This window comes from Neoarius graeffei, chromosome 4, assembly GCF_027579695.1.
Source record: "Neoarius graeffei isolate fNeoGra1 chromosome 4, fNeoGra1.pri, whole genome shotgun sequence".
NCBI lineage: Eukaryota > Metazoa > Chordata > Actinopteri > Siluriformes > Ariidae > Neoarius > Neoarius graeffei.
In genome coordinates this window covers 5,365,456-5,390,252 of record NC_083572.1, presented here as the reverse complement: position 1 = coordinate 5,390,252, position 24,797 = coordinate 5,365,456, and the positions used below count along the sequence as shown (strand labels likewise).

The 24,797-nt window shown below is 41.3% G+C and overlaps 1 protein-coding gene across 4 annotated transcripts; it reads right to left on the bottom strand.

Annotated features, from left to right (window-relative positions):
- Positions 1–476: 476 nt before the first annotated feature.
- On the bottom strand, positions 477–21,388 carry marchf7 (membrane-associated ring finger (C3HC4) 7). Of its 4 annotated transcripts, XM_060918692.1 has the most exons (12): positions 21,284–21,369; positions 19,314–19,424; positions 17,810–17,992; positions 13,714–13,890; positions 13,433–13,583; positions 9,381–9,545; positions 8,246–9,173; positions 7,983–8,152; positions 5,755–5,858; positions 5,563–5,664; positions 5,369–5,417; positions 477–1,234 (listed from the first exon to the last, which is right to left on the bottom strand). In XM_060918692.1, the coding sequence occupies exons 3-12, from the start codon at positions 17,978–17,980 to the stop codon at positions 1,122–1,124; spliced, it is 2,130 nt and encodes a 709-aa protein (XP_060774675.1). In that variant the 5' UTR covers positions 17,981–17,992; positions 19,314–19,424; positions 21,284–21,369; the 3' UTR covers positions 477–1,121. The 4 variants fall into 4 exon arrangements, with proteins under 4 accessions (XP_060774675.1, XP_060774674.1, XP_060774677.1 ...); XM_060918691.1 differs by lacking the exon at positions 19,314–19,424 and having other exon boundaries at positions 21,284–21,388; XM_060918694.1 differs by lacking the exon at positions 19,314–19,424 and having other exon boundaries at positions 13,720–13,890; positions 21,284–21,388.
- Positions 21,389–24,797: the final 3,409 nt, after the last annotated feature.

The window sequence follows — 24,797 nt, the reverse complement described above, 5'->3', positions numbered from 1 at the left end:
GACAATGCTGCTGTGCACAAAGCTCAGAGCTCCATGAAGTCATGGTCTGACAAAGTTGGAGTAGAAAAACCTATGTGTCCTGCACAAAGCCCTGACTGAACACCTTTGGGATGAACTGGAACACCGATTGCACCCCAGACTTCCTCATGACTGAACGAGCACAAATCACACCCCAACTTCTAGTAGAAAGTCTTCTCAACAGAAGGGGAGTGGAGGGTATTCGAACAGAAAAGAGGAACGAGATGTCAAACAGGCAGTTATTGATGTGATATTCTTTCAGGTGTCCACATACTTGCGCTATACAGTGCATGTTCTTACTAAAGCTAAAAACCGCATTTATTTGCTTTAAAACAATTCAGAAAAGTAACCAATTGTGTCTGGACTCTCCGGTAGAGATCAAATTCTCATCCCAGTACATGAACACTGTTATCACAGACTCATTAGGAAAAAAAAAAAAGCAAGCAGCACAATGTGGATGGGTGACTTTAAAAACTTTTATTGTCATAATTGAGAATTATTTAATCAGGATAAATTTTTTATTTTTATTATTTTTTTTTAGAAAGCAACATTTAGACAGACAACAGAACTGCCGACCGTGCCATTTCAACTCTTCAATCAGAACACACGTCAAAGCAAATCCAGGTCATGAAACAAAAAAAAAAAAAAAAAAAAAAAAAATTAAAAGGCAATCTCCCCCCGGCCAGCTTTGATATTAAATTAAAAATCACCTTATGCAACACCTACACAGGTTTAGATTTGCCTTGCTAATAATCAGCCACAGCCTCCTTCGTGCCGCCCTCGGCCCAGTCTGCGTGAGTGCAGCACACACCACCACACCATAATGTCCTTTGCTTCCCACTTAAAGCTTTATAATGTGCTCGGCAAACTTCAGACGCAAAACCTATAAACTGAAAATTCTCAATCAAAAAAAAAACCCACACACAAAATCATAAGGGGAGGAGAGGCGAGACGAGACACACACCCCTGAGACGGGTGTATCTGCATATTGTGAAAGCCCTTCTTTAGGGCTGGGGACAGTATTTTTATGGTGCCGTCACTGAACTGATTCAAATCGTGCCACACCCAGTCAACAGGACACCAATCCGTTCTCCTGGTCACGATTAAAACTCCTCCTCCTCCTCTTCGTCATAGTCGTCATCCTCCTCCTCTAGATCACCGAATTCGATGGATGGCCTGTTCTGTGCATCGACTTCATCAAATTCAGGATAGGAGTCTGTAAGGGAACAATGCGATTCAATTCACATTTCATTCATTATTAACCTTTTCAAATATTACAGCATAAAACAAAAGCATGCAGTGAATTGTGTTTTAAAAAAAAAAAAAAAGTCTAGTATCCATGTAGCATGTGCATAGGCTCACATGCATGCCCAAACACACTTGTGTTATAGCGAGTTATACCACAGCTTTGTTGAATTCTCAAATCTAATTGGTCAGCTGCAAATCACAGGTTTATAGCGTTCTTGTTCTATGTTATTTCTATACCAACAACTCATTCACAGGGAGTCGTGCCACTTATTTATATATCTTAAATAAAAACCCTTCTCCAATCACTGATTAGCAAGTTTTCTGAAAGAGACGTCATCTATTATACATTTATGGAAGGAGTCTCTAGAGTCTGTTTTGTGGTTCCTCACCAATACAAGTGGTTAAGTTTTTGCCTTATTAATGTTCACAGCTACTATAACTGTTGACATTAATTATAAAGCAGGATATAGTGGAAGGTGTTAAGGAATAAACAACCCCGATTCCAAAAAAGTTGGGACAAAGTACAAATTGTAAATAAAAACGGAATGCAATAACTTACAAAATCTCAAACTGATATTGTATTCACAATAGAACATAGACAACATATCAAAGGTCGAAAGTGAGACATTTTGAAATTTCATGACAGCAACACATCTCAAAAAAGTTGGGACAGGGGCAATAAGAGGCTGGAAAAGTTAAAGGTACAAAAAAAGGAACAGCTGGAGGACCAAATTGCAACTCATTAGGTCAATTGGCAATAGGTCATTAACATGACTGGGTATAAAAAGAGCATCTTGGAGTGGCAGCGGCTCTCAGAAGTAAAGATGGGAAGAGGATCACCAATCCCCCTAATTCTGCGCCGACAAATAGTGGAGCAATATCAGAAAGGAGTTCGACAGTGTAAAATTGCAAAGAGTTTGAACATATCATCTACAGTGCATAATATCATCAAAAGATTCAGAGAATCTGGAAGAATCTCTGTGCGTAAGGGTCAAGGCCGGAAAACCATACTGGGTGCCCGTGATCTTCGGGCCCTTAGACGGCACTGCATCACATACAGGCACGCTTCTGTATTGGAAATCACAAAATGGGCTCAGGAATATTTCCAGAGAACATTATCTGTGAACACAATTCACCGTGCCATCCGCCGTTGCCAGCTAAAACTCTATAGTTCAAAGAAGAAGCCGTATCTAAACACGATCCAGAAGCGCAGACGTCTTCTCTGGGCCAAGGCTCATTTAAAATGGACTGTGGCAAAGTGGAAAACTGTTCTGTGGTCAGACGAATCAAAATGTGAAGTTCTTTATGGAAATCAGGGACGCCGTGTCATTCGGACTAAAGAGGAGAAGGACGACCCGAGTTGTTATCAGCGCTCAGTTCAGAAGCCTGCATCTCTGATGGTATGGGGTTGCATTAGTGCGTGTGGCATGGGCAGCTTACACATCTGGAAAGACACTATCAATGCTGAAAGGTATATCCAGGTTCCAGAGCAACATATGCTCCCATCCAGACGACGTCTCTTTCAGGGAAGACCTTGCATTTTCCAACATGACAATGCCAAACCACATACTGCATCAATTACAGCATCATGGCTGCGTAGAAGAAGGGTCCGGGTACTGAACTGGCCAGCCTGCAGTCCAGATCTTTCACCCATAGAAAACATTTGGCGCATCAGAAAACGGAAGATACGACAAAAAAAGACCTAAGACAGTTGAGCAACTAGAATCCTACATTAGACAAGAATGGGTTAACATTCCTATCCCTAAACTTGAGCAACTTGTCTCCTCAGTCCCCAGACGTTTACAGACTGTTGTAAAGAGAAAAGGGGATGTCTCACAGTGGGAAACATGGCCTTGTCCCAACTTTGAGATGTGGTGTTGTCATGAAATTTCAAGGGCTGATGACATGAACATGACTCTATGCAATTTCTTAAATAAACTATACAACATGGCAAACATGTTAGATTTCTGTTATAATTACGTGAAAAGAAGCTGTTGTTACGCAAATATCCAACTTTTAATTGCACAGCGCAAGAAAACTGGGTCCGTGGCTCGCAGCCATGTTGTGACGTCAGCGGGAGAACACGCTGCGGTTCACTGGCTGTTCTACTCTGGTTCTACTCAATGGAAATGGCGCATGAAAACACCGGTGAACTCTCTAGTGCTAGCTCTTCCTCTTCTGGGAGTCTAGAATTGTGTTGATCTCTTCCGAATAGAATCTATGATAGCCTACCCTCTTTACCCTTTGCCTCTCGTTGCTAGGCGGCAGTTACATGAAAGCCGCAAGCTTTCACAAGCAAATACATGACTGATATCACGCCGACTTTATGATTACATTTATGATTATCATGTAGAATCTATAGCTCTACGTATCTTTATCTTAAGTCGTTTCACAACACATGTTCTGACAGGAGGACTGTCTTTGGATCCAGCATAGCTACTAGTAGACCCCCTCCGGAATACTGGCAGTGTTGCCAGATTGGGGGGAATCCCACCCAGTTGGGCGGTTTCAAGTGCATTTTTGTGGGCTTTGAACATATTTTGGGCTGGAAAACTTCAGCAGTATCTGGCAACAGATACTGCTGACATTTTCCAGCCCAAAATATGTTCAAAACCCACAAAAATGCACTTGAAACCGCCCAACTGGGCACGAAACCTCCCAATCTGGCAACACTGTGTAGGCACTGCTGATGGTAGTAACACACGTTTGTGCTGAACTGAACACCCAAGAGATTCCTTTAAGCTGGGAAGGGTGTCAAAACAATCCAAATCGAAGTGTGCAGAGCACAGGACGGATGTTGGTGAGGGCTCCCACTTGTCACGAGTGCGCCTGACTTGCTTCACCCACTTCGCATGCAGCTCGGGATCTCTGGGAAACTTGAATAAACTTACCCCATCCTTGTAGGTTTTGGAGCAAAAGCCGGCAACACAACGCGAAGGCATAATAAAATACTAATAATGACAAACTGAACACCTGTCGCATCAACAACAAACTGGTAAGTGAGGAGGAAGGTTCTTTCGCTGACGTCATATAGCTCCTCCTCCTCTTTCGTCTCCTGGGTGCTGCAGCCCCGTCAAATTTGCCCAAATAGCCGCGTTTATCATAACTTGTAAAATAGGCGCCTTCGTGAATTAATATATGGATCATCGGGAATTACTTTTTATGTTATAAAACATCGCCAAAGATGTCAAAAACATGTCATCAGCACTTTAAAAATCACCTAATTTTTCTCTTTAAATGATACATTTTCTCAGTTTAAACATTTGATATGTCATCTATGTTCTATTCTGAATAAAATATGGAATTTTGAAACTTCCACATCATTGCATTCCGTTTTTATTTACAATTTGTACTTTGTTCCAACTTCTTTGGAATCGGGGTTGTATAATCGTTGACCCCCCCCCCAAAAAAAAAAAAAACACCCCCAACCACACCCTGTTACCACCCAATTGTTGATTGGTTTGTGCTGTTGTTGGAAAAATAAAGTGCTTATTCCTCATTTATGAAAAGCAAAACGTACTGTGCCAGTCAAACGTTTGGACACGCCTCCTAATTCAATGGCTTTTCTTTATTAATAAAGAGCCACTTAATGTTTTAAAGTAATGATGTCATTTCTCTTTACTTAGTCAAGTGGTTCTTGATGCAATATGGATTACTACAGTTGTGGATAGAATAGGGCTATTATTATTATTAACTAAATTCCATTAATTATCTCTTGACAAGCCACACCTGTTAATTGAAAAGCATGCTAATAGTGTTCAACGCGTCAAGCTAATCATTGGACACTTGGAAGGATCTAAATCTCAAGCATTTTCTTTTTTTATAAACACAGTTTTCCACATAATTCCAGTGTTTCTTCAGTTTTGTTCTAAAATGTAGAAAATACAAAGTCCAGAAAAACCTATGAATGATTACAGTAGGGGTGTACAAACTTTTGACTGGTCCCATCCATGTTGTATTGTCCGTGTGGTGAAGCAGTACTTACCCCCAGTCTAATCAGGTTTATTTTTTTTTAATCTGAGCAAGTCTGATAGTACCAATGTCTGAAATATATGTTGAAGAATCAAAATAATAAGGAAAGGAAAATTGTTCAAAAACGTACTTTCAAGATTGTCCATGTGTTCGTCAAGAGTTCTCGCCAAGTTGAAAAACTGAGCGAGAGAGGAGGAGAACGTGACTTTGATTCGGAAAAAACAAACATACATTTCAAAAGCTGTTAAATGTACAGTAAACAGGAGGTGCACCAAGTGCTGAGACGGAGAAGCAGCGTCTCTAGGAGCAGGAAAAGGTTCTCACCCCAGCTTCGTTGACCTCGCCCAGCACGTCGGAGAACCTCTGCTCACACAGGTGCAGCAGCACCACCAGGTAAAGGCCACAGGTGATGAACTCATACTCCGACTACAACACACACAGCAAAATTGAGATTCTTATTGAGATGTCAGTGTATACAGATGTGATGACAGTCCAGTGAAACTGTGCTCCTCTTACCCGCTCATGAGACCTGTAGAGCTCATTAATGTCAAAGTTCTCAATGTTCAGGTGCAGCTTCTCCTTGCACAGCTCACAGGTAGTGATGGCTTCCAGGGTCGAGCCTGCAGAGCCATGAGAGTTAAATAAAATGACCTGATCACAGCAGCACATCTAACTGAGAAGGAGGAAAAACAAAGAGGGAAAAAAGATGGCAGACAAAAAGACGACAGGCAGATAGAAAACCAGAGCGTCAGCGAAGCAGTCGTTCACAGCCGTATTATGAGAAACCAGACTTGTTTATAATGAGTCAAGCTGCTCTTCAGGAGAACAATTTGGTCTTCCAAACAAAACAATCCGAATCAAAATCCATTAAACTCAGGGAGGAGTTGCACCTTTTCTGAAAGTTCATTAACCAATCCAATTAGCAACTTGTTAATGAGGGGAAGGGAGGGGGGAGCCCAGGAAGTAACATTTGTGCAGACTGTTTTGTTTGATTAGACCTTCCAATCAGACTCAATCCATCAAAAACTCCGTGAGAAGCAATATTTTGAATTGTGGACAGACATAACGGACACCATGTGATGGCAATAGCTCATCACGCTATGGCTGGTGAGCTTGGTGACAGAAACAAGGTCCAAAGATACAGAGAAAGAAAAGCAGGCTATGAGTGAAGAACACAGTAGCAAAGAAAGCAGCAAAGGAAGGAAGAGAAAGAATGAACAAAAAAGAACGGGGGGGGGGGGGGGGGGGGGCCACAAGGAAGGTTATTGAGAAGGTTGGAAAGAAGGCCCAGAGAAAAGACAAACAGAACAGGTACAGAAAAAAGGAGGAAGGAGTTTTATTTATATTTCGTCCCTTTCTCAAGCTCAAGGTTACGTTCCAAAGCCCATGACATAAATCAGAAATAACAGGATTGTGACACAGTAAAGGCAAAATAAATAACTAGATAGAACCAGGAAAAGGGAGAGGGAGGACACACACTTGGATCAGAATTAATAAGCATGTTTGGGGGGGGACGACGACAGAAGAGCGTAAACTCTGAGCACGGACGGCATACCAGAACAAAAGCAAAGGACACATACGCAGGACAGCATGACCACGTTCAGACTGCACCCTGAAACGACCCATATCCGAATTTTTTGCCCATATGCGACCTGTATCCGATTTATTGAAAATCGGAACACGACAGATCCGATTTTTTTCACATGCGACCCAGGCCGCTTGGATATGTGGTCCTAAATCCGATGCATATCCGTTATTTTCACATGCGACTGCAGTCTGACCGGACAGGTCACATTCATGCGACCTACACGTCATCAACAAGAGACAAACGTCACTATTCTGCGTTGGCTAATCCCGCCTCTTTGGTGGAAAACAACAACATTTGTACAGTTTTCAGAATTTAAATAGACTTTTATAGAATTGATCAAGCTAATGGTGGATTTGGTAGGGACCTGGATGTTGATCTGTTAGCCTGATTAAATAAAACAGTTTCTATAACTGATTTATAACTTAAACCATCCTGTATTACAAGATAAGATTGTTCTGGAAATTTCCAGTAATTTGACACCTTCGGTCTCATTAGTCTGCTGCCCACATTAATCAGATTATTGTGTGAGTTCCGCCGCCGCCACAAAAACCACATCGCCAGGTCTCGCCTCATCTCCATGCTTTACTTGCAAACTTGAAGAGTGCGCTTTTTTTTTGTTTACGCATTACGTAGATGTGCTTATTACGTGTCAATTTGCGCATGAGGGACACTTTTGGGTCGTTTTCCGTTCATATTGGAGATCGCATACAAGTCTCATATAATTGGTAATGTGAACGGCCTAACAAAAAAAAATCGGATTTCATAACAAATCAGATATGGGTCGTTTCAGGTTGCAGTCTGAACGTAGTGCATGAGACGCAACCACTAATCCCAGGATGGCGATTCGGACGCAAATGAACGGAGTTGAGATGCATTTTGACATAAAAGAGAAATCCTCATTACCATCAACACATAGAAAAGAGGAGACCGCAGACACTTGAGAACTTCGGTCATATTCGTGTTTTATTTTCAGAGCAATTTTTTATTTGCCCAAATCATTACAGGAAAATGACTTCTCCTCCTCCCCCAAACTCTCCTGATTAAACCCCCCCAACCCACCTTTTAAATGGATGCATATTAACCTGGTAAACAAGTTTACCAAAAAAAAAAAAAAGTGGCATGAAGGTTGAGTAAAGGGGACAGGTGAAGTTCTCACCGGAGCTGATTTTGGAGCGGAGCCACTTCTTGATGCAGTCCTGGTGAACGTACTGCAGGCTGCCTGTACACCTGCACGGCTCGATGAGCGGGTTCAAGCTCGAGGTCTCTCCCATCTGACAGATCCTGCAAAGATCCCCTTCGTCCTCATCAGAGTCCTCCAGCAGGAGGCTACCGAGAAAAAGGGACAAATACAGCCAAAGTTATAATAAATAAGGAAGCGATAACAAACAAATGCCTCTTCTTTGGAAGCCATGTTCTGACCTCTCCTGAATCTTGCGAAGTCTCTCCGGATCTCGAGAGGGGGCGGGTTTGTCTTTCCCTTGCGCCTCGGCCCGATTCAGTCCATCCAATCCTATAATCACATGCTGGGGCAGGCGGAACAGAGGCCCAGTCATCACCCGGGAAACCCCAGGGCTCCGCCCAGGAACATGTGCAGCTTCGTGCAATAGAGAGGAGAGTCCCGAGGCTCTGGTTGGAGGAGCAGCCGTCGCTCCTTCTGACACTTCGTCATCCTCTTCCTCCTCCTCTTCATCCTCCTCTGCTGCTTCTTCCTGACTGGACGTTTTCCTCGCACCATCAGGGCTAGCGAGAGGGATGTGTACGGACGAGTGGGAGTCCATTCGAGCACTCTCGTCCCGTCCCTCTCTCCTGCGGCGGGAGAATAGCGGGTTGCAGCGGTTCCAGCTGAGCCAGGAGCTCCTCAGCTCCGTCTCAGAGTTCTCCCTCTCTCTGGCTGCAACTTGGGGCTCGCACGGGGGCGCCTCCTCAGTCCCGGAGTCAAAAGATCTCAAGGCAGAGCTCGACTCCTGGCTGGAGCGTCTCGAAAAGAGGCGGGATAACAGTCGGCGTGTCGTGCTTCTGCCATCTGAGTCTCCGCCCTCAGAGGTGGGGTTTGGCACAGGAGCAGGGCTAGATGGAGGCGAGCTCGAGCTGGATAGAGGTGTGAAATTGGATAAGCTCCAGGAGGAATGGGAGAAGGAGTCAGAGAGGGGGGTGGAGTTTCGAGTTGAATCACGGGAGAGGCGGGGGCTGGGCTGGTAGTCGGATACCAGCCTTCGCGAGGACGGGACATAGTCGGAGGAAAGACGGCGGCTGGATGAGGTGCTGTTCTCCCTGCGGGACGAAGAGTACAGGCTCTCTTTAGGTCGAGCTCCCTGAGCATAGGTCGAGGTCACACGTTCCGGGTGATCTGAAACAAGGCATGATGGGAATTAAACTTGGCTGAAATTATAGCTTACAAAAATTACCCATCCACAGTAATATAGATTTTACCCCACACTGATGACTAAAAGTAAAATGCATTTAGAAAAATTAATCGAGTTAAACGCTGCTCTAAGACAGACCACGTTTAAACTTGACGGCATCAGTGCATCTCTCAACTTAAAGCTATACACACACGGTGAGGAGGTCAGTGGTGTGGGCCTGTAACTGGCCTCTCCCAGACCAGACAGGCCCGAGTCCGTCCTCTTCTCCACATCTCTGCGAGCCCACAGATCATCTGAAGACGACGAGGATGAAGAGGACCAGGACAGAGGGCTGAAGCTTTCTTTCCACAGAGGATCTAAATACAAGGGCAGTTTGTTATTCACCTGCATGTCAAAAAAAAAGATACAGATTAGATGTACGTTAAGCTTACAGGACAAGCAATGAATTTTGTCAATTTCAGAACGCATTAATACTTGATTTATGGGTAAAATTTATTCTCCTTGATACCACAGCCTCAATACATCCTCAAATCCGATTGGCCAGTAGGTCATCAATTAGTTACCCATGATTGTTTTTATAGTAACATGCAGAGCTACTTGTGTGGCAGATGCTCCACACAAATTTAAATAAATAAACAAAACATTTATGGAAGGAGTCTCCAATACAGAGATGCCAACACGGACAAATGAAAAAGAGGAGCGCCTCCAAGCAGACCGAGGCTTCCCATTAGGCCGGAGGTCAGCGGGACCCAGAAACCAAATTTCAGGGAAGCGCAGAGATGCGATCCAAGCCATTTTGAGCTACTTTTTGATGAAAATCAAAAAAGTAGTCTTCATCTTTGTCAGCATGGGCCCTGGCAAACTCTAAGCGGGCTTTTTTGTGCCTGGGCTTTAGGAGAGGCTTCTTTCGTGGACGGCATCCATGCATGCCATTCCTCTGCCGTGTACGCTGTATTGTGTCACGGGAAATAGTCACCCCAGTTTGGCTTTCTACTTCTTTAGATAACTGCAGTGAACTCGCACGCCGATTTTCTTCAACCCTTCCCATCAGAAGACGCTCCTGTCGAGGTGTTAACTTCCGTGGACGACCTGGACGTCTCTGTGAGACGGTTGCAGTTCCATCTTTCTTAAAATTTTGTACCACTTTTGCTACAGTATTCTGACTGATAAGTAAAGCTTTGCTGATCTTGTAGCCTTCACCTTTGTGATGGAAAGAAATTTTCTTTGGGGAATTCTGAAGAGACAAGTTGAGCATCGCTCTCCATCCAGCATCCAGTCACTAAAAGAGGTCATTGTTGAAGAATGAAAAAAGATTGATGTTGCAAAACGTCACCAACTTGTTCATTCCATGCCTAGAAGACTTGGTGCTGTCGTTAAAAATCATGGAGGCCATACAAAGTACTAGATGTAGGAGTTTTTGTTGTGGGGTGTACTCATTTTTGCACCACCCTAATTTGAGTAAAACTGAAAAAAAAATGTGTAATCCAAGTTATATTATTAACCTTACTTTCCCGTTATAAGTTAAACAGAGGTTATATTAAACTTGTCAACATTTTGTAAATTGTTTGTTCATTGAGATATTGTTTAAAATGTTACGTTTCAAAGGGCGTGTACTCATTTACGCTCAGCACTGTAACTGAATCAAGTCAATACTGAAAGATGCCCATCCATACAACATTTAATTAAACTCAGCATGCTGAAGTGACCGAGATAATTTGTTGCACGTAGCTGACTTTGCTTTCTCCAGTGTACTTCTGTCTTCACTTCACACCTGACACTAGTTTGTGAGAGAAATCGAAAGTTTCAGTTCTGGAACATGACCGACAAAGACGTTTTGCTTCCAGGAAGACGACTACACATCACTACTGCGCATTTCTGAGCACTGCATTTAACACGTGCTGTGATTGGCCGAGAGCATGAATCCAGTCACCTCTCGGCCAATCACAGCGCAGCTAACATAAGGATACAGAAGTTCCCGGAATTATCCAAGTCAGTGTAAACGAGGACACGTAAAAGAGTCAGAATGCCGAAAACATGCTGATTCGATCGATACACGGGCAAAACCGGTTGAAAAATGTATTATATTCAGGTCGACAATTACACATAGCACCGCAATTGTGCTTCAAATCTGTAGCTGCTACACCCAAATCATCCACATTGGCATCTCTGCCAGTATCAGATCCATATCACAGTCGGGGTAAAGTTGTAACTAGGATTTCCAACATGGAAAAGGAGTTTGCATTTTGAACCGTTTATCTACAAGTAATAACAGGAAGCATTTTTATTTTAATATACATAAACACGCACACATTCCACAAGTGACGCTTTTTTAAATTGTAAATTTAAAACGCCCAACAGCGTCTGTACTTCCTCCGCAAACTGAGGAGAGCAAGAGCCCCGGCCCCCATCATGCACACATTCTACAGAGGCACCATCGAGAACATCCTGACCAGCTGCATCACCGTGTGGTACGGCGCCTGCACCGTGTCCTGCTGCAAGACTCTGCAGCGCATCATGAGAGCAGCTGAGAGGATCATTGGTGTCTCTCTCCCTTCTCTTATGGATATCTATAACTCCCGCCTCACCTGCAAAGCCATCAGGATTGCAGGTGACCCCACCCACCCATCTCACAGCCTCTTCAGCCTGCTGCCGTCGGGGATGAGACTGCAGAGTCTCCGGGCCAAAACCAGCAGGCTCAAGAACAGTTTCTTTCACCAGGCGGTCAGAAGGCTCAACTCCCTCCCTGTTCTGCCCCTCCTCCCCCCTCTGCCACAGATTCTGCTCGCACACCCCCCTGCCCCCCTTCAGCATCTGACATGTCATCCTCACAGTTTCCCCCCCCAACACACACAATTTTTATTTATTTATATATTCGTTCATTAACACACTGAACTCAGGGACCGCACATCTCACTTTACCTCGCTCATTTGCACTATTCCGCACTACCTCACCTTAACAGCTGCTAGTTTGTTCATACTGCTTATTTCATGTTTACCTGCTATACCTCAAGTGCCCTTGGCTGTGTGTGTGTGTATATTATTATATATATATATATATATATATTAATTAGTGTTTAGTCTAGTTAATATCTAGTATGTTTATATTGTCTGAGTGTTTAGTCTGTCTTATCTAGTGTTTATACTTTATACTGTTTATATTGTCTGAGTGTTGTCTAGTTCATATCTAGAGTGTTTTATTCTGTTTATATTGTCTGAGTGTTTAGTCTGTCCTGTTCTTATCTAGTGTTTATACTGTTTATTTATTCTGTTTATTGTTTGAGTGTTTAGTCTGTCTAGTTCCTATCTAGAGTGTTTATACTGTTTGTTTTTTCAATTATTCTATTTTTATTTATTGCATTGCCAGTTTGCACCGTGGGTCAGAGAGGACTGATATTTCATCTGTGCTGTATGTCGAGCATGTATAGCATATTTGACAATAAAGGTCACTTGACTTAAATGTTTCCAAATTGCTGTGGTATAAAAAGGAGGGGGAAAGAAACACCCCACACACTTCAGAACATGTTATTTAACAATTATTCTCCGAAGGCGAAATGAATCTCAGTGAATAATAACAGATGAAGTCGAGGTCGTTATTCACTGATCTTCACTGAGCCTGAGCTGGATAATCGTTCAAGTATAAAAACACAGGCGATTTAAAAAAAAAATAAAATAAAAAATTGGTTCAAAAGCAGTATGCAAATGTAATAACGGCGCGGTACAGACTTGTCACTGATCTACACCAAGTCACACAAAATATTTTGTTTTGAAATCGATTTATAAAAAATAAATAAATAAACAAACCACACCATTCCACCTTACCTTTGAATAGTTTTAGGCCAAACTTCCGAGCATCTTTAGTGCTTTTAGGAACAGCATTTTCTTTCATAATGTGCAATTCTTCCTCACTTACAGTGACGAAGTGATCGGCCGCCGTTTTGCCGAGTCGCTTGAGGTGATTATCGAGAAATAGTCTGAATTTCTCAACCAGTCAGTCCAGCAGTCTATAAAAATCACCTACGTATTTATACTCAAAAAAAAAAAATCATCAACTTCTCTGTGGCAAGAGAGTAACTCTGCTTCACCTCTGGCTAAATCACACCCCCAGGATGTTGATTATGTTCCTATACCTGCACACCCCCCATACTGTGTTTTGTTCCTTTCGAGAAGTGAGCCATTATAGAAAAATATTAGAATTTAGTTAAACCGATTATAAACATTGGCCAGTGTCCGAGTAGTCACAGTACCTGATATGTTTGAGTAGGTGTTGCTGGCTGTAGACGGGGTTCTGCTGTACACTGATCTGCTCTTATAGGACAGCTTGGCTCTTTTGGATTCATCGTCTTGAGCTGAACTGAGGAGGCTGGAGTATGAACTTAATCCTCTCTCCGACTCGACCTAAGCACATGGAGAAATAAATAAATAAAAAATTCTCTCTCCATCCCAAGGCAGTAAGGCATGTTTACAGATTTGCACGCAAAAGGATTAAAGTTCTAAGAAACTACTGAATAAACAAACTAGGTCTTGCGTTTACAGGTTTGCTTCGTCCTCCATGAGATGACTCCGCCCACGGGCGTTCACACCGCGTTGACGAAGAGGAAGACGAGGAGGACCAAGAGGAAGACGGAGACATGGACATCTTCCATCTGGAGTGGCAGCTCTCTGATGCGCTATAATCCCTGCTGGATCCTGGAGTACGGGTGCTCTGAAACACAGCAAGACCGGTACAGCATCATCAAAACACGACTGGGTTTAAAATACTCAATCTTCACCATTAGGCCATTATTAAAAAATGTTCCGTTTCCGGTCCACCGGCCGGGTGAGTGCTGTTTGTGCGGTTGAAAAACTTTTTTTTTTTTTTTAAACGCCAGTTTTTCGACATTTTTTTCGGGTTCGTAAATCTAAAATCGAACTTGACATTTACGCATTACCAGAGCTTTTCACTAAGGCTCATACTAGCCAGCCATGACAAATAAGTAGCCAGCCGGGGGGAGTAAACACAAAAACTCCTGTGCACGCAGTTCCCAGGATTAAATGCATTTTCCACAGACCATTTATTTATTCACTTTACTCAAATACAAAGTAAAATGGCAGTAAATCTTTCTTTTCTTGCGTATTGCATCATGAGGCGTTCCTGGCTTGTAAATCTCTTATTTTCGGTGCATGACACATTCACGCAGCTGAGCATGCTATGAATTAACAACGACAACGGTCTGCAGTGGGGCTACACAATTACACACTCAGCGAACATTTCTCCATTTGTGTATGAAAATACACTCCAACCACTCAGTTTGGGTTCATTTACAACCAACGGTGTCTTTTGATGCCGGCACGTAATTGAATGAGAGAAGACTGGTTTACTGGAGACAAAATAAGCGTCATCTCTGCTTCTGTTCCCTCCGACACACTACTGCCTCCGCCGAGTGCTCACACACACACCGCATGTCGGGGCCGCGGATGAGTTACTCTCCCTTGATCAACGAAGTCGGCGGGGAATTTGTGGTTATTATCAGTACAAACAGCGCGAATCACAACTTAAACGAGTGCAGTTCAGTTTGACATTATTGTCAGTCCGTTAGATAAACATTTTATTTTATTAAAATCGAAAATTAATATTTAGAGCCTGTGGGCTACAAAAATAATAGTCATTAAAGTAGCCGGCTGGACTTAATTGTGTAGTCGGCTGTCTGGCTGGCAGCCGGCACTTGTGGAAAGCCCTGCATTCCGCGCAGAATATAGAATTGAATCAGCTCTGTGCATGCGCCATGCGGCACAAAAAAAAAAAAAATGGCAGCCACCATGAAGGAAGGAGATCCGGAGTTTTCAAACATTTGCTTAATTGTGAAATCGCAAAATGGTATTCTAGCGAACAACAAAATAGTAAAGATTCAGAAAAAATGATCACTGAATGATTTGTTTAATAGTGTAATTTCATCCAAACTAGGCCTAACGGTCGATTTAGAACTACAAAAAGTCCGTGTGTCGGACATTTTAAGTACCTTTTGTAAAAAAGTTTTGCAAATGTTGCAGTCAGCATTTAAAATGCTAACTTAAAGTTTTTGTACAAGTTTCAGTTGCTTAAACAGTCATATTTTATTAAACGTGTCTGCTTTTGTAATAAAAAAAGTACTGAAAGAAAAAGCAAAACAGCATTGCAATTTCTTATCCATCCATATATAAAAAATAAAACAATAAAAAAAATCCCTCCCTCCCGACTGAAAATTTTTTTGCTCACCTGGTGGACAGGAAACGGATTTTTTTTTTTTAAGGATGGCCTTATCTACCGCATACAAAGTTCTACTCCGCTTCATGACAAACTGGACAAAAATTCCACCACAAGAACACAAATTTGCGTCCGAAAGGGCTGCTCACGTGCACCAGGTCAGGAATAAAACCATCAATGTTAGGGTTGAGAAATGAAGCAGCATCACCATTAACACTTTGAAATTGAAAAGCAGGTCCTCAAGTGTTTTATTCCTCTTATACAACAGCAATTTTTCAACAACTACAAATTAAAGGTCACCTTTTTTTTTTAATTATCTGTTTAATGCTGTGGAACATTAAACAGGAAGCTAGCTCCTGTTCTCATTGATGTTATAACTGCAGTCATTCTCACCGGCCCACTTTACTGTTGCAACTGGAGACCCCTGCCATAAAACGTTAAATAAATCTCCCCGTACAGGAAACGTCACCAGATGAACAATCAAATTTTTTTTTTTTTATAAAAAGTCTACCATACAAGGTGTTACTGTAGAAAGCATTATGACCCTTTACAACATTAATTATTCTATCCACATTCACACACTGATTGGCTACTCCACTACTAGGATATCAGCTCATATGCCACGAGTAGAGAAAAACAAAAATGGCGGAGCGTGTTGCTGAACCAACCGAGGACGAAATAAAAACTACTCGAAACCCCCCCCCCAAAAAAAAAAAATGGAATGAAAGTATTTGATGGTAAGAACCTCTCATTTTTAAAGAACTTGTTTTTTCACAAATTGCTCCTGTCATTTCATTGTTTTGTTTACATTCATCTTTAAGCATTAAAATTTGTTGAATTTTTTTATTTTAGACTGGTTCAAAACCTCAAAGTAGTTTGAAAATTACAGAACTAAAATATCCAAAGAATTAAATGGCTAAAGTTGTTCTATTCCTCGACACAACAGCAAAACGGCACTTTCTACCAAAAAAAATATATAAAAAACCCACTGAAGTCAATCTGTGCAGCCATCAATAGGTTTTTAAGAAGTCTATCTAAACGCAAATTGCTTTGTATTTAAAAAAAAAAAAAAAAAAAAAAAAATTTATTGAATTTCCAAAAAACAAAGGTAAAAATGCCCCATTTCTCAAAATGCCATGAACGTGGTTTGCATAAAACAGTTATTCCATTCAATCTCATCGTACTTGGCTTACAGCCAGCCAGCCATCAGCTCATGTACGACTCAATTTCATGGAATAATTGTTAAATATAGCTATAAGTGGATAAAAAGTACATCATGATGTTCCTTAATTTTTTTTTAAATTAATAAACTTAAGAGGAATAAAGCATTTCGGGACCTGCTTTACTTCAGGGAGGTAACAGTAACTCAGCTTCATCGCACCATCACATGACTGGTTATTTTCCTATAACAGCACACCCCACAGTGTGTTTCATCCCTTAAACATGTCAAGCCATAATTTGAGTTACAGTCCAAATAATTCTGAGCAGATTTACAGTGCAAGGAAGTGAGCCGTGCAGTCCCCGTTCTGATCACGATCACATGTTCCAGAGGAACACGCAACACACAAAGGACACCAAGTTCAGACAGTTCATGCAAATGACAAAAATAGCTAGCAGGTGTTCACTTGGACTCTGTGGCAAGCGAACGAGCGCCGTGTCCTGAAATGAACTTTCCTAAACACCCCGCCATGTTTTAACATCACCAGTATCTGTTTTTCTTTTGTTCCAATGTCACACAGCCATCTCCAGCTCCCAAACCTTGTAATTAATCCTGCTTACATCCAGCATCACAAGTATAAACGACGACATCTCGTCTGACGAGTGTTAATCCTCCTCACAGAGACACTCAGCCTCATCGCTGACTCCAGTTTGAGCAAACAAACAAACATGTTGAGAAGCTCGTCATGACAAGTGCCATCTTGGAGAAAAAAAGTCATGGGGTTGGCTTGTTTTTGTGAGCCTGGGCACACTCTCAGGGTTTAAAAACAACCTGTAACCTTATACCGAGAGGAGCTCCAGGCCAAACCCAAGCTTCTCTGCCTTCCCAATGAGGAATTTAGGCAAGGTATTACACACGCACCCCAAAAAAAAAAAAGTCACATGCCAGAATAATTCAACAACGCTCCATCATACTTTCCGGTTCTGAACTCTCCAATTAGGACAAATTTAATAGCAAGTGATGACTGCATTTATTTGGAAAAAACAGTTACACACACACAGCTGAATTAATGTTTCGAGTCAATACAGAGATGTTTGTGCAACTGTAAGCAGCATGTCAACACAAACATCTCTCCACTTGATCAGATTTTGGCTTCAGTCCTGAAAGCTGCTAGCGTTTATCACTTTCATCCCACTGCTTTATCCTACAGGAACCCAGGAGAACCCGTTCTTCTGCACGTACCTGGTAATCCGAGTCTAGTTTTCCCACAGCGCCTCTGCTGAAGCTGTCCCTCCCCAGGACGCTCCCTCTGCCGTAGAGCCGGCCGGCACTCAGAGCCGAGGAGGACGACGGTGAAGAGAGAGAAGAGGAGCTGGAGACCGTGAACGGCAGCCGGCGAGGTTTCGAATCCATCCTTCAGGAACACTGTAAGGGGGAGCGACAAACACACACAAACACATTAACCAAAAAGGGAAAAATGTGTGTCGTGCCATGGGATGATTTTTTTTTTTTAAATACCAGATGTGCTGTGTACAGAATGCATAGAAAAGCACAGAATATTTTGCACCATTTTAATTGGCTGATCCAGTAACCATCAATGAACAATCACCTCAATACCGCCCCCTACAGGATACCTTTACCACTTTTAACAGCATCTACGACCGAGACAAGTACAGATCTTCCTTCTGCCGTAAAAATTGGCGAATGACATTTTTGATTTGTAGTGAAAACGCGTCGATCACGCGAACGCAGTTTTCACGCAACATTCTCTTGGCGGCAGCACTAATAGTTCACCACGTGTCGTCTTAACCTTCTGAGCAGCATTTTGTGGTCTGTTGCTCAACAAATCTGGGAAACTCGCCAATAATCTACAGTCAAGATTGTCTCCTGACGGATTCACAAGGTTCTGTATCATCCGTAATTAGTGCCTGGAAAACAGACCATTTTAGGTTGCGCACACGTATATGATTTGGTTTGCATTTCCTGCATATGGAGGTTTAATGCAGCAGGTATAACTCAAAACCCATAATCTGAACATCTGGTATGAAAACCTGGTGGACCGACATCTCCACCTTGAATGACGCGCATTAAGTTTTATAATTAACATGATCATTAACGACGTCAAAATATTTCTCTACTCAAACTTTGACGTTTTTATTTTTGTTAACGTGTCGTTTCCTATATTACCCACAATGCAATGCTGATCATGTTACCAGGAGGATTGAGCCCTTGCTTCATCTGCAGCTCTTTGACCCCCCACCCCAGAAACCAATAGATGGCAAGCTTTCTAATGTGATAAAATTTGCTAAATTTCAGTTTACAGTCATTTTGCACTGCTGACTCATTATCAGAAGGATTCCCACAGTGATGAGAACAGCATGCTGCCTTCACGATTTTAATCGCTGACCTTCTGTGGCATTACTCTTTAGGCCATATAAAAAAATCACAGGAAGACGGGGGGAGTTGTTGTTATGATGACCAAGCATGCTTAGGATCCTGGTCCTAAAACCTGCACAGGATATTTCCCCCCTCTGCTAAATCACAACTACCCCACTATCCGCTGCGCTATAAATACCCCTCTAGACTCCGGTATCAAAATAACACACTCCTGCTCCAGCAGGTTAAACTTCTGAACTGTGAGTTTTCAACTTGCAGCTTCCAAAAAAACAAACAAAAACACAGCTGACTTTGACTTTAATTAAACCGTTGCACTGTAAGAAAGCAGAGACCTTTCTCCAATACCCACCTGGATGAATAGATTGGGGGGAGAAAACAAACCCCTCCACCTTGAATCGCTTCCAACATCCAGAGCTTGGCTCAGTTGCTTCCGGAAAGTTCTCCAAGGCTATGTTTAGACCTCCAAGTCAGTCCATGAAAGTCCTCAGTTAGATTAAACATTCGCTCAGAGCTAACTGAAGATATATGTTAAGGTTTGTTCAAAACCGAGACACGATTAGCATCCTCCTTCACGTCATTCATGTGGAGAAAACCAGCATTAAAACTATTCTGCTAAACTATTAACTACAAGAACTTTAAAGTAACGCAGATACAGGATTCAAGTTTACGATGGTTTAAATGCAATCCTGATTATTTTTAAGAAAAAAAAGTGTGGTGCAGGAAAGGATGCAAAACGTGCAGTATAGCCAGACATGATTAGATTTGCTCACTTTCTAGACCGCTTCAGCAACTTCATAGTTTTTTTTTTAAATGAGCCTAGCGATATACTTCATGCCTTTTCCAAAAAAAGTCACCGACCACCATCGTTCTTGACGCCCAAATCAACCAACCACTGTCTAACCAGCACTGTTCCAAATCCCTAATCTTCATTTTAAAAACTCTTCTTGGTGATATTTACAGTAATAAACAGGAGTTCCTTCTTTCAAAACCATTTTACTTCATGCAGTTTCGAACTCCCATCTACCACGGCTTCATTTCCTCTCAGTTTTTGATAGAAATTATAGCAAAATATATACAGTAAATGCTTAGTTTGTGGTGCTGGGAACAAAGCACACGTCTTTCTATTACACCATAGTACTATTTTAAACTCGAATCTGATGGGTCAGAAGTGCTGACTAAGTTTTACTACAGCAGCACAGCTGCAAATCCTGCGTTAATATTCATGAGCTTGAAGAAAAAATTTAAAATTCAGCACAATCGAAGATACGGTAGAAGCATACGTTTATATTTATCAACCAAACAAGGAGCCTTGAGTGTGGACATGTTTATGATTGAAAGGAAAAAAAATTCCTTCTTCTCCAGTAAGATATGCTTTGATATGCAAATAATCATGAATGTTATTTGATATGCAAATTAGTGTATGACGTCGAGCACTAGGTGATGTTTTTGAGCAGGCAGGAGCTACTTTCCCCTGAAAGCATGACATGAAATCAGTCAGTCAATCATTCTGACACATCAGGGTGTGTAACAGCGCACACACACACACACTTCCGTGTTAAAAAGGAGCAAAGCAGAAAAACAAAGTTCATTATGTTGTGCAACTTGTGTTTAAACACCTCCAGCTACTCAACACTTCAAACTAGCATTGAACATGAACACAGCTGAGATCTCCTGTCTTTAATCATTTAATTCTCTCATTATTTTTTAAGATGTTTATACATTAGTGGAGAAAGTAGTGAGTGTCCTTCACAAAATCCCTCTCTCTCTTTTTGGCCTGTACATGGTTTACAAAAGAGGCCTGATTTCAGACACGACTTCCCAGCACTGTATACGACTTTCCTAGTTTGTTTTATAAGGATTTATTACAATAATAATCCGTTTGGAAAGTAAATTCGCTCATTTGTCATGAATTAACTGAGCTAGGGCCTGAAACTAATGTACAACCGAGCTATAAAACAACACACAAGTTAACTTAAAGCCCAAACAAGTTAACGAATCAGCTACACAATATTACAAAAAATATATATATATATAAAAATTCTTTAAACAGCAATTTCTTGTAGATCAACCGAATTAATTAGTTAATAATGTCGCGAAGCTAAACAGAACTCCAGCCACTGAGGCCGTGTATTTCTTCCGTTAGCATGCTAACAGCTAGCTAGCATGCTAACAACTCCGTCCACTTTTTTATTTCCTAAAAAAACCAAACACAGGCATTTCACTGAAACGTTTTCCTCCTAAAGTCTTTCAGCGTTAACACGCCGCTTAATTTTCCGTCTCTAGACCGCAAAAAAATTTAAAAATAAATAAGTGTCTCACCTCTGATTTCCCGTGTGTGTGTGTCTCTCTCTCTCTTTTTTTTTTTAATCTTTAATGGCGCTCTGCGTGTTGATATAGAGTAGGTCACGTGACCCGCGCAGCAGCAGCTCCTTTTACGAGAAACAAGTACTGGCGACAGCGCCATCTTGTGACTGATGATTGACACGTGATACGGACCAATAGCAGAGAGCGAAATGGCAGGTGTCCCGCCTACATGTCATTCCTCCGACCAATCAGATCTCCAGATTGAGAGATTGGTGTTTTGACACTGAATAGTTTGTGTGATGCAATCACGTCGTCAAACTTTAAGTGTTATAAAACAGAGTTGTCATGTTTTTATTGGAAAACAAAAACGTTCAAGATGTTAAGTGCGAAGTATAAAAATGTCCGCAGAAGCATAGAGAAATGTGAAGAATAATTCCTATTTATCTGTACACTTTGGAGCATATACAGTCCTGTGCAAAAGTCTTATGGCTTAAAATAATGAAATGAAAAATTTCAGTATTAAAAATACTATAAACAGTAAGCCATAATTAATGAAACAAAGTCAATATGTGGTGTGAAACGACCCTATGCTTTAAAAAAAAAAGAGTAGTCTGAAGTACAATAATGAGTGTCAGTTTGATAAGGAAATGAGCTGGAGGTTTTACTGAGCATCTTACAGACCCAGCCACAGTTCTTCTGGACACTTTGTCACATTCGCTTCTTCATCTCATCTCATCTCATCTCATTATCTCTAGCCGCTTTATCCTGTCCTACAGGGTCGCAGGCAAGCTGGAGCCTATCCCAGCTGACTACGGGCGAGAGGCGGGGTACACCCTGGACAAGTCGCCAGGTCATCACAGGGCTGACACATAGACACAGACAACCATTCACACTCACATTCACACCTACGGTCAATTTAGAGTCACCAGTTAACCTAACCTGCATGTCTTTGGACTGTGGGGGAAACCGGAGCACCCGGAGGAAACCCACGCAGACACGGGGAGAACATGCAAACTCCACACAGAAAGGCCCTCGCTGGCCATGGGGCTCAAACCCAGACCTTCTTGCTGTGAGGCAACAGTGCTAACCACTATACCACCATGCCGCCCCCAGGCAATATAGTGCAAAATAAAAGCAAACAACAACAACAACAACAGTATAGTACAAAATAAAGGTGACGTAGTGCAAAATAGGCAGTATAATACAAAAATGAGGCAATGATAGAACGTAGCAGCGAAAAAGGGCAGTAGTGTGCAAACATGTGCAAACAAATGTAAACAGATGCAAACAGTCAAGGACAGTTTACAGGGAGGTAGTCATTATGGAATATGCTGCTCAGATACAATTTTTTCTGCAAGATTTAATTTTGTGCTGGAAAATGAATGTTTGGAACTTTAAAATGTTTTTGTACTGACTTGGGTGGCACGGTGGTGTAAGTGGTTAGCACGGCTGTCTCACAGTAAGAAGGTTCTGGGTTCGAACCCAGCGGCCATCGAGGTCCTTCCTGTGTGGAGTTTGCATGTTCTCCCCATGTCTGCGTGGGTTTCCCCCACAGTCCAAAGACATGCAGGTTAGGTTAATATGGGACGGCCTTGAGTGAGGCACCTAACTCCCAACTGCTCCCTGGGTGCTGTTAGCATGGCTGCCCACTGCTCTGGGTATGTATGTATGTATGTGTGTGTGTGCGCTCATTGCTCACGTGTGTGTTCACTGCTTCACATGGGTTAAAGGCAGAGAGGAAATTTCACAAGTGTGTGATGAATAAAGTTGTGCTTTCTTTCGATAATATAGAAATCTATAACAAAGTTTGAATGAAACAAATAAAAAAAAGGTGCCTAAGACTTTTGCACAGTACTGTATGTACCTTTTTGGCCCTAAAAAGGTACACATAGTTACCTTGAGGTCTAGTAATAAGCCCTGAGGGGTACATTAGTGTAGATTGTAACAGGGGGTACAGAAATGTACTCCTACTGTACCCCTATTTCTTACAGTGTATCATAAATGTAGTTCAATCAATCAATCAATCAATCAATCAAATAATTTGTAGCCTGATTGGTCGCTTGAGCTCAAAAACAAATAAAGATATAAACAGTGCTAACTTGGACCTCATGTACTTGATGTTTCATCAGCAATAACAACAAAATGCTCTGTGTCTTTAATAAATAACCAAAAACACTTTTTGGATGCATTTCAATAATGAGTTTAATTTTTAAATATTTGGTTTATGTTCTGTACTGATGGCGAATGTGAGATTTGTTTATACTTAACAGGGTACTTGGTTGCAAAAAAAACAAAATTGAGAACCACTGGTCTAGATTGCTTCTTCTTTTTTTTTGGTCTAACATCTGCCCAGATGTTATGCTTTGTGTCCATGTTATCTGTTTTTGTGTCATTCTAACTGTTAATTCTGTAAAAGGATAAAGATGTACACTATATGGCCAAAAGCTGCACACCTGACCATCACCCGAACTGTTGCCACCAAGTTGGAAGCACAAAATTGTCCAAAATGTCTTTGTATGCTGTAGTTTTACAATTTTCTTCAGCTAGAACTAAGAAACCCAAATCTGTTCCAGCATGAAGATGCCTCTGAGCATAAAGCGAGCTCCATGAAGTCATGGTGTGTTCAGGTTGGAGGAGAAGAACTCGAGTGTCCTGCACAGAGCCCTGACTGAACTCAACCCCACTGAACACCTTTGGGATCAACTGGAACATTTCAGGTCATGTGTACACAAACTTTTGGTGGTATCATGTACAGATGACTAAAGTAAAAGCAAATCCAACCTACATGAGAGAATAACCTGCATGAAATACACACAGTTGAATGCAAAAGTTTGCACACCCTTAGGAAGAGCATGTAAATTAATTTCTAGCAAAACATATTCAATGTTACAAAAATACTCAAATAGTGTATGCTATAATATCAGTAGTTTCAAATCTTTACAGTTGTAAGATCCATTACACCTTTTGTAATGAGGGCAGGGTGATGATATAATGATTACAGAGCCTTCCACAATTATTGGCACCCCTTGTACAGATTACTAAAAAGGGTTAGAAAAAATCCACCTTTTGGTGAAGTCGCTTCATCTCACACTGAAAAAATGAGGAAAAAAATTATTCAGAGAAAACAAATCCCTCACCAAGAAATAATGCCACCTAATTTTTTAAAATGTAATTTTAATGCAACACTACTGCTATGAAAGCTTCATGTTATTAGATCCCTTTAATGAGACATATAAAGAGGTAATTCAACATGTCACAAAACTTTGACTCACATAACTTTCCGAATAAATATATTGACTTGTTCGCTGTATATGGCATACCATTTAAGTCAATACTAAATAAATAAATAAATAGATAGATAGATAAATATACCATTAAATCAATAAAAATACTCTTAAAATATTAAAATAAACTATAAAATTAAAATAAACTATTTAAAGATGAATAATAATTATTTAATAAACAATAATTATAATATAACAATAACAATAATAAACAATAATTATTTACCTATTAAAATAAACTATTT